This window comes from Dipodomys ordii, unplaced genomic scaffold (genome assembly GCF_000151885.1).
Source record: "Dipodomys ordii isolate 6190 unplaced genomic scaffold, Dord_2.0 Scaffold12, whole genome shotgun sequence".
NCBI classification, from domain to species: Eukaryota; Metazoa; Chordata; class Mammalia; order Rodentia; family Heteromyidae; genus Dipodomys; species Dipodomys ordii.
This window is the reverse complement of record NW_012267228.1, coordinates 16,416,475-16,428,813: the sequence shown is the minus strand read 5'-3', so window position 1 is coordinate 16,428,813 and position 12,339 is coordinate 16,416,475. Positions and strand designations below refer to the sequence as shown.

General features: G+C 34.7%; 1 protein-coding gene across 2 annotated transcripts in view; it reads left to right on the top strand.

The window, feature by feature from the left end:
• The window catches only part of Kbtbd8 (kelch repeat and BTB (POZ) domain containing 8), a 12,731-nt gene extending 452 nt beyond the window's left edge, over positions 1-12,279 (top strand). The window contains exons 2-4 of one of the 2 annotated variants that reach the window (XM_013010571.1): positions 220-430; positions 4,793-5,907; positions 9,179-12,279. In XM_013010571.1, the coding sequence (XP_012866025.1) occupies positions 220-430; positions 4,793-5,907; positions 9,179-9,642 (1,790 nt within the window). In that variant the 3' untranslated portion in view covers positions 9,643-12,279. The remainder of the gene's footprint in view (positions 1-219; positions 431-4,792; positions 5,908-9,178) is intronic. The other variant, XM_013010572.1, reaches the window with a different exon arrangement.
• Positions 12,280-12,339: the final 60 nt, after the last annotated feature.

Sequence of the window (12,339 nt, the reverse complement as noted above, 5' to 3'; positions counted from 1 at the left end):
GGCCGCTGCGGGGCGGCCTTGGAGCCGGCGCGGCCGCGGGCTGTCCCCGATCCCATGATCGGCGGTTCTGGGGAGACAGTCCCCCGTGTGTTTGTGTAGGGGAGGGGCGGGGAGACCCCCAAACACAGAAACAAACCAAACAACCTGACCCCACCCCCACCCCCGGGACACCGCAGCCGGCTGGAACTCCTTGTGGCTGTACGATTTCTCTTCTCCTAGATTTAAATAAGTCTTCCCCAACACCGAATGGGATCGCGTCCTCCGAGCCAGCCAACGAGGCCATGGACCCCTTCCATGCTTGCAGTATTCTTAAGCAACTCAAAACAATGTACGATGAAGGACAGTTGACAGACATTATAGTGGAAGTGGATCACGGGAAAACATTTTCCTGTCATAGGAACGTTCTTGCTGCCATCAGCCCCTACTTCAGGTATGATGACGGTAGAAACTTACCTTGCTCTCTGCACCGAGCTCCCCGCTCAGTGTTGTCTACTCCATGTTTATACCGAGCTGGAACAATAAAATGAAACCACCAAGAATATATGTGTATATATATACACACACACACACATTAAAGAAGGTAACAGGTTGTATTTTATTAAGTACGGTTTGTTTTTCTCCCTAAGAGGGTCTTCTAAAATCCAATTAGTGGACCGTGTGTTTGTATGTGTGTATGTATGTGTGTGTGTGTATGCATATATATGTGCTACCATATATGTCAGTCACTAGCCACAAATGACTATTTTTAAACTGCTATTCTTCAAAACAGTTAAACAGTTAGTAACTCAAGTATACCAAACATTTCAAGTGTTCAGGTAGCACATGTGGCTAGTAACTGCCATATTAAGCAGCACAGATCAGATTGCTACATATTTCTATCCTTGAAAAGTTTTTTTTTCATCTTTGAAAAGTTTTTTTTTTCTGTCCTTGAAAAAATTTTCTGAACCATGCCAATCTAGAATTTGTTTCAAAAAATGAGTCCTAATATGTATTTCTTTAGTATGTATAATTAAAGAATTAGAGTTCATACAGTGGGTTTTTTTTTTGGTTTTATTTTTATTTTTTGGTGCATTTAAGCCTGAGGTTTAACTCGGGGCCTAGGTGCTGTTTCTTAAGACTTTTTTTTTTTGGTCGGTGTGGGGCTTGAACTCTGGGCTTGGGCGCTGTCCCTGAGCTCTTCAGCTCAAAACGGCAAGCCCTCTACTACTGGAGCCACAGAACCACTTCCATCCTGCTGGTGATTTATTGGAGATAAGAATCTCACAGACTTTCCTGCCCCTGCTGACTTTGAACAGAGATCTTCAGATCTCAGCCTCCTGAGTAACTAGGATTATAGGTGTGAGCCACAGCTCCCAGCTTCTTTAACTTTTTCCATTTAAGGCTAGTGCCCTGCCTCTTGAGCCATAGCTTCACTTCGGGCTGTTTGGTGGTTAATTGAAGAAAAAAGTCTCACAGACTTTCCTGAGTGAACTGTAATCCTCATATCTCAGCTTCCTGAACCGCTAGGATTTTAAGTGTGAGGCCCCAGGCCTGCCTCATAGATTGTTTTTAATGGGGGGCAAAAGCAGTGTAATGAAAATAAGTGAAATAGTGTCTATATCTTAGGTCTCCCAAACCAGTTATTTTTATGCTTCTCTTTTTAGTTTTTTTTTTTTTGTTTCATTCTGTATTGAGTTTTGCTTATAAAATACTGAGAAGTACAATTTTTAAAGCTTGGTCTGAAAAAAAACTTCCTATTCTAAGAAGATAATGGAAAAAGTAGTTTCCTACCTTAACTTTTTTTGTTTCCACTGTTCACTTTTATAAACCTTTCAAGATCCCAAAATGGTGCACCCATGACAGTAAACTCTTCTCAGCCACATTGTAAATGTGTTTTTTTTCCTGTTGAAAGTGCCTACTTTTATAGGGAACTTAGCAGAGTAACATTCCAAACAGTAGTTTCTGGTTCCTCTTTCTCAGAATTCAGGGTTAAATATAGTTACTTCAGTCTGATCCTTGTGATGTCACCATTGAGACCTGACTAGGTTAGGTCATTTGGACTATTCTATATTATCACAAGATAATGAGCTGGAAAGAAAAAAAAAAGATGAAATTCAAATACACAGAAAACAATGCTTGGCCTGGCAATGAAAACTACTAGTGATATTTTTATACCTAGGTTAAAATTTATTTTCCAACTTTTTATTGTGTATTAGATTTGAGCAGTATAAAAACTGAAACTTCAAAGTTAAAATATCTATCTTACTGAAATTTCATTCTCTACATTATATTAGTTAAATAGTATATGTATATGCATAGTGGACTTTGAAGACTTATATAAAAGAAGCACTCATACAACAGCTTTTTCTTAATTTCAAACAAGTAAAAGCAATGCTTGGAAAACCTGAGCATAAGATGGGTGAGGAAGAATTAGGTTTTAAACTACTCTGGTTCAGAAGTTTCTTGGAATTAGTTCTCCTGATGTAGAAAATCATAGTTGATGATGTCTTTTAAATTTATCTTTCTTTTGTATTTTTTGATACTCAGGTTTGAACATTGGGTGTTGCACTTTCTGGGCTGGTAATGTATCACTTGAGCCACACTACTAGCCCACACTTAATAATTTCTAAATCTTGCATGACAGGTGGAAAAATTAGAATAGCTGGGAATCTGGCGTGGCCGTTTCCTGATTCCAGTGACTAGATAGAATTAATATTTGTGTGATTATTAGAAACTTTTGTGATTCAGGATTTTGTGAGAAGAAGTGCTTCCACTGTTGGTTAGAGTTTACCTGAGGAACCTATTAGAACAGAGAACTCATTGGACACTAGACCACTCCTGTGTGGGAGACCACCCTGCTCCAGGCAAGAGTAGTTGCCATAATAAAAGGATTTGAGGTAATGTTCTCCTAGGGGAATTAATTCTATCCAATGACAGTTTTTATTTTTCTTTTTAATTTGTAGCTGTATATATAGTCTTGTAGCACCTAAATTGAAAATAGCTCACATATAGGACGTCTGGTTTTTAATCATCAAATCCTGTGATAGTAAACTTAAAAATTTACCTTGTCAAAGTGAAAACAGAACTCAGAATATGTGTAGCTATTTAGCAGGTTATGTCCTTCTACCTTTAAGGCTTCTCATACTTCATTTAAAAATACCTCCATGTATATGACGTAGACTTTAAAAGTGACTGGACATTTTCTCATTTAAGGATATCTAAAAAAATATATAACAAAAATAAAATGTGAAGGATTTGGACTCAATAGTTATCTCTAGTATCAGTCTTAGCTTAATTTTCTCAAGACGTACATTAATTTCCTCAAGAAGTATCTATTAGGCATACTATGATAAAGACATTTCCTCAAATGGCTGTTAAAAAGAATTTTTTGCTATTTTTGCTGTATAATTCTTTTTATATTTTCTTTTTATATTTAAGGATTGACTAGAATGAAACATTAAAGGAAGGGTAAAAAAGGTAAATGATTTTTGTAACTGATTATTACTTAAAGAACCAGGTGTTAGCTATTTAATGTTTTGGCCAAGAAAGTTTCATAAATGCATCAATATTTTAATTGTTTTAAAAAAGTTTGGTCTTCAAGGAAGTCTTTGAGATTTTAAAAATCATTATTTTCAAAGAATCAGTGATGTGTTCATTTTAGACATAAGACCCTAAGATTATCTTTATGTGTAAATGTAAATAGGCAAATATGGTAAATTTGAGAAGATTACATATGACTTTTAAGAAACGGTTTTCAAAATTTCCAAGGGTAAGTGATCATTAAATTTCTTGTAAGTATTAAGAGGCCACTCAAAAGACAGTAGTTTTAAAACATTTAGATAGAGAATATGTGCTTTGGAAGAAAATCTTGCTCTTACTAAGATGAAACTTAAACAATTTATTTGGGGTATAAGTTGCTCTTGTTTTCATTACAATATAAATAAATTTTATTAGATTGTGACTTTTAATATATTATTTTTATAGTCTTACAATTATCCCAAACTTTCTGAGACAGGACAATTTAAGGTCCAGTGTTCATAATGTAGCTTAAATAGAAGCCTGTGTTCTATTTCCTATTGATTTACTTTACTTAGGTTAGCACTATTGAGAAAGACAGATCCTCTGTGGTTGCCTTAGTTCTTATGTGGGGTTCGTTGACTGGATCTAGGATCCAAATTAATGCAAGATTTGATTAACAAGAGATGTTTATTATTATTAGTTTTATATATACCTGGGGATCTGGACAACAGCGTGAAGTCCAAAGAAAAGATCGAAGCATAATGTCTTCTATTTTTTTAGACAAAGACATTTGTGAAGTAATGAAAAGACAAGTAGATATCTGGTCTGGGTTAGTAAGAGATAATGGGGGTGGGAAGATGTAGCGGCTCATTGAGTTCAGGATTCTTTCAGAATTTTTTTATTCAGGCGACCTACAGCTACAATTAACCCAATGACTCTGGTGATCAAGGCTATTTTCCAGCCTTGGCATGTGAAGTAAATCCCCCTGAAGGCTTTCCATGGCTTGTTTTATGTTCAGAAAACAGAGCAAATGGTCCTTCTTTAAATGATTCCTGCACCTTTTGAGATAGACCGTCCTTAACTTCTTCAGCAGAAAGTGACTGTGTCTAAGAATAGAGCTTTTGGGATTAGCTAGACTAAATTCTTCTGTGGTCAATTTTTATTCCTGTTCACAATACCTTAGAATATATTATAATTCAGCTTCTAAAAGTTGTCTGGTAACTATCCTTTTAATAATTTGTCAAGATAATTTTTAGTTGCAACATGCAAATATTGACCACTTTTTCCTTCTTAGATCCATGTTCACTAGTGGCCTTACAGAAAGTACACAGAAAGAAGTTCGAATCATTGGTGTGGAAGCTGAATCGATGGATTTAGTACTGAATTATGCCTACACTTCTAGAATTATTCTGACAGAGGCCAATGTTCAAGCTTTGTTCACTGCAGCTAGCATCTTCCAGATTCCTTCTATTCAAGACCAATGTGCTAAATACATGATCAGTCATTTGGAACCACAAAATTCTATTGGTGTCTTTATATTTGCTGATCATTATGGTCATCAGGAACTGGGAGACCGATCAAAAGAATACATTCGTAAAAAATTCCTGTGTGTCACCAAAGAACAAGAGTTTCTCCAGCTGACAAAAGACCAACTGATAAGCATACTAGATAGTGATGATTTAAACGTGGATCGAGAAGAGCATGTTTATGAAAGCATTATAAGATGGTTTGAACATGAACAGAACGAAAGAGAAGTATACCTTTCAGAAATTTTTGCCAAATGCATACGTTTTCCTCTGATGGAAGATGCGTTTATAGAGAAAATCCCACCTCACTTTGCACAAGCTATAGTCAAAAGCTGTGTAGAAAAGGGAGCAGCCAACACTAATGGCTGTACACAGAGGCTTGGAATGACTGCTTCTGAAATGATTATATGCTTCGATGCTGCCCACAAACACTCAGGAAAGAAGCAAACAGTGCCTTGTCTAGATATAGTCACAGGAAGAGTGTTTAAACTATGCAAACCACCAAATGATCTGAGAGAAGTTGGGATTCTTGTATCACCAGATAATGACATTTACATTGCAGGAGGGTACAGGCCAAGCAGCAGTGAGGTTTCCATTGACCACAAGGCGGAAAATGATTTCTGGATGTATGACCATTCCACTAATAGATGGCTATCCAAACCATCCTTGCTTCGAGCCAGAATAGGCTGCAAACTAGTGTATTGCTGTGGTAAGATGTATGCCATTGGAGGTCGAGTTTATGAGGGGGATGGCAGAAACTCCCTGAAATCTGTCGAGTGCTACGACAGCAGGGAGAACTGTTGGACAACGGTCTGCGCCATGCCAGTTGCAATGGAATTTCATAATGCCGTGGAGTACAAAGAGAAGATCTACGTTTTACAGGGTAGGTGCCAACGTGATTGAGTTCTGGCAAGGCTACACATCAGGCCTGGTTTACTTAATTAGAAGGAAATAGGTAACATTTCCTGGTAACACTGCTGGCATGTTTCTCCTAAAGTATTTGTTGGTATGGTCTATTCTGTAAAGGACCTATACAGAAAAATTACCTTGTGAATCAAAAAAGGTTTTAAATACTTAAAAATACTTTTAAATCACTTAAAATTTGTTTTTGTATGTTCTTGTAGTTTGGCCTATGAGGAATAAGAAAACACGAATAATTCAGCAACTTGAGAGAACTATTTCAGAACATTTTAAAGACTAATCAATAAAATAAGATTAGTACATATTTCTACAGTCAAAGGATACAGTAACTCCTTTGTTATGGAATTTACCAGATTAGTTTAAAAGAGGAAAAAAAAGAGCAAAGTATTATCTAGAATATTAACTAGATTTATACTATTCAATTAACAAAGAGTTTTTTGTTTGCTTGTTTTGTTTTTCTTTTCTGTGTTGATACTGGGGCTTGAACTCAGGGTACTTCTTGCTTAGTGATACTCAAGACATACTCTACTATTTGAGCCATACCTCTACTCTCAGCTTTTTCTTGGTTAATTGGAGATAAGAGTCTCAGATTTGTCAGCAAGAGCTGGCTTCGAACTAAAATTCTTAGATTTCAGCCTCCTGCATAGCTAGGATAACAAGTATGAGCCACTGGCACATGACTGCCAAAGAATTTTTATAAGCCTTGTAATTGCAGTAGTTAGGAAACTTAATATCTCAATCAACAAAGCCTGAAATATTTTTTCATATTTCAATTTCACTGGTTCATATTTCCTTTCATAATAGTTTGTGTTCAGTGTTTTGTACTGAAAAAATTTGAGATAATACCTTATTTTCCTATTCCCTTATTTGTGAGTATACTTATATCTAAAACACACACATACACGCTCTTAAGCCTTTGAAGTCTGGTACTATGGCAAAGTTACAACAGAAACACAGCAAATGGATGAGAATAAGGTTTTAATTTGTGAGAATGTTTTCCTTATTTTTTTTCTTATATGTTTTAGTTGCTGGAAAGTTGAATGTTGAGATTACACAAATCCTTATTTCTTTACATTGTTTCTTAATTGGTTATAGTTAAATGTTTCATCATACTATTTTTAAATAACAGGAAAAATGGAACTTCAAAGACATAGATGCTTTTTTAAGCCATTATCCTTGTTTTTATCCTAATCTTTTTAACTTAAAATTTCCTAGAAATGCCTGAAACAAAATTTGGTCTAAGTTCAACATCAAGTTAATTCTCCAGGAAGAGTCCTGTTCTCTAGTGCCTTATTTTAATTATGTAAAGACAGTGCATGACTTAGATTTGTTGGTCTTGCCAAAAAGATGGAATATAGGAATGCATGTTTAATACATGTAGTATTTCTGGATAGTGTACATCATCCTATAGTGAAGAACACCCACTCCTACCCCTCCTGTATTTTGCTGGTTAACCAGTTAACTGATAGAGGCAGAATCAATTATAAAGTTTCTGATTGGAAAGGTTGTGTGTTAATGCAAATATTATAGTAAAATAGCATGGAATTAATAGAAATTCAGGGCCAGAATAAAGATCATTTAGTCTGGGCTTATATTGCAAATAAGAGAGATTTGAGGCCCTGAGGATTTTAATTGCTAATCATTGGTTTTACTTTATTAAGGAAGACTTTAAATTTTAAAGATGAACTTTTATGCTTTCTGTTGGTTGTGGGACTTGAATTCAGGGCCTGGGTTCTGTCCCAGTGCTTTTTTGCTCAAGGCTAGAGCTCTACCACTTTGAGCCACAGCGACACTTTCAGTTTTCTGGTGGTTAATTGGATATAATAGTCTCTTTCCTGCCCGGACTAGCTTTGACCCACAATCCTCAGATCTCAGCCTCCTGAGTAACTTATAGTTACAGGCATGAGCCACCAGCACCTGGAACATTTAAAAGTTTTGTTATCTTCCTTATCAGGAATTCTGTTATAAGAGCAGATGATATGCAAGCAAAAACTGGGTGATTAAAACACTATTATTTAATGTTAAAATGTCATTATAAGTAACTATGAAGTTGAATTTGGAAATAAGACTAGTAACAGTTTTCAAGAGGAAGCTTAACTTAGAATTGGCATTTCTATATGGAACCAAGGCTCTTTATATAAATAAACCTGACATGAATAGTTGGAATATTGTGCTATATAGGTGATACTAAATCTGAAACTTTCTTAGTGCCAGTGTGACGCGCCAAATGGAATATTCCACACTAAACCTCGTGACAGATCATGGTCTCATCACAAATACACTGAAAAAACTTTATATGCATTTCATGATTAGACTTGAGTTCTAGCCTCAAGATATCTCATTTATATGCAAAATCTGAAAATACTCTAGCTCCAAGCATTTCATATAACAGATATTCAATCTATATATTGTGACTAATGAAAATAATTTAATCTGTTCATGTAAAACTCAGATTTTTTTAATTAGCAGATTTTAAAAAATTAACAGATATTTTAATTAGCAAAGGCATTGTAAATCTTTAGGTATAATGTTTTTTGTTTTTTAATTTTTATTTTTTTAAGATATGGTCTCCTTGATTTTGAATTTATATTCCTCATACCTCTGGAATATGTAGTTCTTAAAGACATTTTTAACTGGCAGACTGAATTGCTATACCCTTTTACTGTTAAATTAGAAATGGACTGGAAGTCTTTCCACAAACCATGTGTGTATTTTCTGTACTTTTAGTGTGTTTTCTGTACTTTTGGTGTTGTCAGGTTTTCTACTGTTGAAATTTGTTTTTACATTATAGCAGCAAAACTTATATAAAAATAGCAGTGACACATAAGCACAAATCTGAACAATTCCATGTCTTCTAATTAAATAATTACAACAAAAATACGGAAAGACTTGTTTATGATGGAGCTGCATGTATCCACTTTGGCTTACTAGATGACTGTTAGTAATGATGGTTTCTTTAGAGCTGGCTTAAAATAATTTTCTTAGAACACACAATAGGTTAGAACAAATGGAACTAAGCTCTTAACTGTCATTCTGCAATGATGTCAAAGTAACTCCTTATTGTACCTCTTTTGTCCAAATCTCCCAATTCAGGTTGAATATAATATTGTCTACTATATTGTATTTACAAATGGAAACATTTGGAAAAGTATTCACTCATCTTTAGAGGTTGGGATTAAACATACAACCAAAACCAAACATGACAATGTACATATTCTTGTTTTCTTTTTTAGGAGAATTTTTCCTCTTCTATGAACCTCAAAAAGACTACTGGGGTTTTTTAACTCCCATGACTGTGCCTAGAATCCAGGGCTTAGCAGCTGTATACAAGAACTCCATCTACTACATAGCTGGAACCTGTGGAAATCATCAGCGTATGTTTACTGTTGAAGCCTATGATATTGAGCTTAATAAATGGACTCGGAAGAAGGACTTTCCATGTGATCAGTCCATAAATCCGTATCTTAAGCTGGTACTATTCCAGGATAAACTCCATTTATTTGTTCGAGCTACTCAAGTGACCGTTGAAGAACATGTCTTCAGAACCAGCAGGAAAAATTCCCTTTACCAATACGATGACCTTGCTGACCAGTGGCTGAAAGTATATGAAACCCCAGATCGGTTGTGGGACCTTGGCCGCCATTTTGAATGTGCTGTTGCTAAACTCTATCCTCAGTGTCTCCAGAAAGTACTGTGATTAGTTACAGATCTTATAAGTATCAGTGGTATTTCAAGAAATCTTGTCAGGAGAGGCTTGGTCCAAAAAGCTGAGAGTTTTAATATACAGAAATGGGTGCTTTTAAAGATTACAGTGTAGGGATGGATTTGCTTTCATTTTTGTGATGTTTTCATTTCAGTAAGGAAAAGATAACAAAGTGCAATTATCAGCATTTTTTTTTCCTGGCATAAAAGTGATTGTCATTTTACAATTTTGTGGTAAATAGTCACTGAACTACCAGAAGAATCAGGACAACTATGCACTCTTAAAGAGCAGTTAGGTTAACTTGGTAGAGTCATCCGAACTAGTTTGACATGACTTTTTATTTTAAATACGGGTACCTATCTGAGGCAATATCACTAGTACTTTATTTAGCTGTGACCTCTCTAACACAGAGAAGCACTAACTTAGATCCTCATTCTTAATATTTATATATATATTTACATGTTTTTGTGTACTGTTTTCAAGAGATTTCAACATATTCTGTTATTAGACTGAAGGAAATATCAGTCTCAGAAAGAGCTTGTAGACTGATTATTCATATTTCCCATATACTTTTAAGTTAGGCTAAAGTTTTAAAGTGGCAGCTTTCTATCCATAACTTTTTCAAGTGCAAACACTGTCTCAATTTTTTTTTAAATCCCAGAAAGGGCTTAAATTTGTAGGTGGCTGGTGCTAGTATAAGAATTCATGTGTATAGTTGATTGATTTAAATGGTCTGAGCCTAAGTTTATCTTTCAAGTTAGTGTATTAGTTTCAATGTCATAGTACTTTACCTGTTGAACTCTTGTGATTTCACAAGGCTTGCTACTTATGTGGTAGGATATGTCAGCTATTGGTCTAACTTGATTCAGTCATAGGATAATAAGACTGTTATATTCCAAGTTTGCACTAACATGGGCCATTCTGTTGGCCTCCTTTGCTCTACTTGCTGGTCCAGACATTGTTGGTACATTGTGTTATAATGTGAAGTTTTGCAACTACTTTCAAAATTCTATTTCCAGAAACAAATTCCTGCAGTGCTCTAATAATTCAGTGGGTTTTATGTTCCATACACAGTTACAATCTCATTTTCTTTCCTTTCTTCTTTTTTTTTTCTTTGCACTTAACAGTGAGGAAACAGAATAACAGATTTATGGATACTTTGTAGGTACATTTTTCATGTTCAACTGATGAATTTCTAAGTCAGGAATATTAACATAAAGGACAAAGTAACTCATGTCTCTAAGGCAGGTATTTGGGTCAGTAACTTACTCTTTAGTATGCCTAGAATAATTAATAAAAGATAGAAGTCTTTCCTAATCTAAACAGTTTGACTCTCTTGAAGAAAACAAACTGGAATGGTTTGTATTTAAAAAGATCTCACACATATTGTAATGTGATACTGTGAAACAAATTTCAAACATTGCCTCTTTACATCACATACCTCATTTTTTCAGAAACTTTCCAAACTGCTTTACAAAGACCTCTACAAGTAGGGACAGTTTTCTGAAGCAAAAATTCAAGGGGACAGCATTTATAGTTTTAACATTTAAATCTAGTTCTAGAAAGCTAGATATGTAGTTTCTTCTTGGTCTTGAGAGTGTAACTAATTTCTTTATAAATGGTATTAACAAATACATTTACCCTCCTTAATTTTTCTTCTGTTGTCTTTATCTCCATGCTGTTTTGGGGTTATTTCTGTGAGTTCAATAATTTTTTTTCACAGTTTTGAATTGCTGACGAGAGGGAAAAAAATAACCATTTTTTGTTTTCATAAAACTTTGTTCAGTAAGAATTCCTGCCGCTTTTTGACAATCTTCTATATTTAGAAAAGTGTATTACTTGAAAACATGACATAGAATTTTGAGTTAGCAATGTATTTGTGATGTATGTAAGAGAACAACACTGTGGTTCATTATTCTGTTGATCTGCACAACAGTTGTTCATTTTATTATAACAATTTATATTGAGGGTATGATCTAAGAATAGTGGGTCAAAGCTAAGGCTTAGAGTTTTCTACTGGAGTAGAATATATTTGAATTTTGTATGAAGAACTATTTGTTTACATTATATATAGCTGGGATGAATTGCCACTTTTAAAATGGTTTCAGAAGAGTTCCTAGAAAACTAAGATTAGTATTGTGTGGGTTTATGTGTAGATATTTAAGGCACATTTTCATAGTAAGATGAAACTAAATAAAAGGCACAATGACAACTACAGAACTAAAAGGTCCCATTTTAACTGTGTTCTTGCATTTGAAGAATGTATGTAGCACTTTCCTATATATTTTTTGTAACACATTGAAGACTGGACTGGATAAAACTATGTTATAGGAAAGTAGAAGTTGTATTTTTTAATTTCCACCTTTATTTCCTGTTATTGTATAAAGTTGATGCTTTCTCAATTTCATTGGTGCATGTGAAGAAGTGGATATAATCTGTGAGAAAACAGATTCCATGTAAAGCAGATTCAAATGGCAATGTTCAGTGCTCAGGTATGTAGTAAGTACTGTAGTCCTACAGGGGCAAATGTGTAGATATTTTTAAACATTTTGCCATAATTGCACAATTTTTTGCATTTTTACCTAATGTCATTGTTTCTTATAATAAAAGTTTTTCTGATTAAATAAAACTTACAGCTTTGTAACGACTTCTGACAAGTTTTACAGAATTAACATTTAGTGAAAATAATGA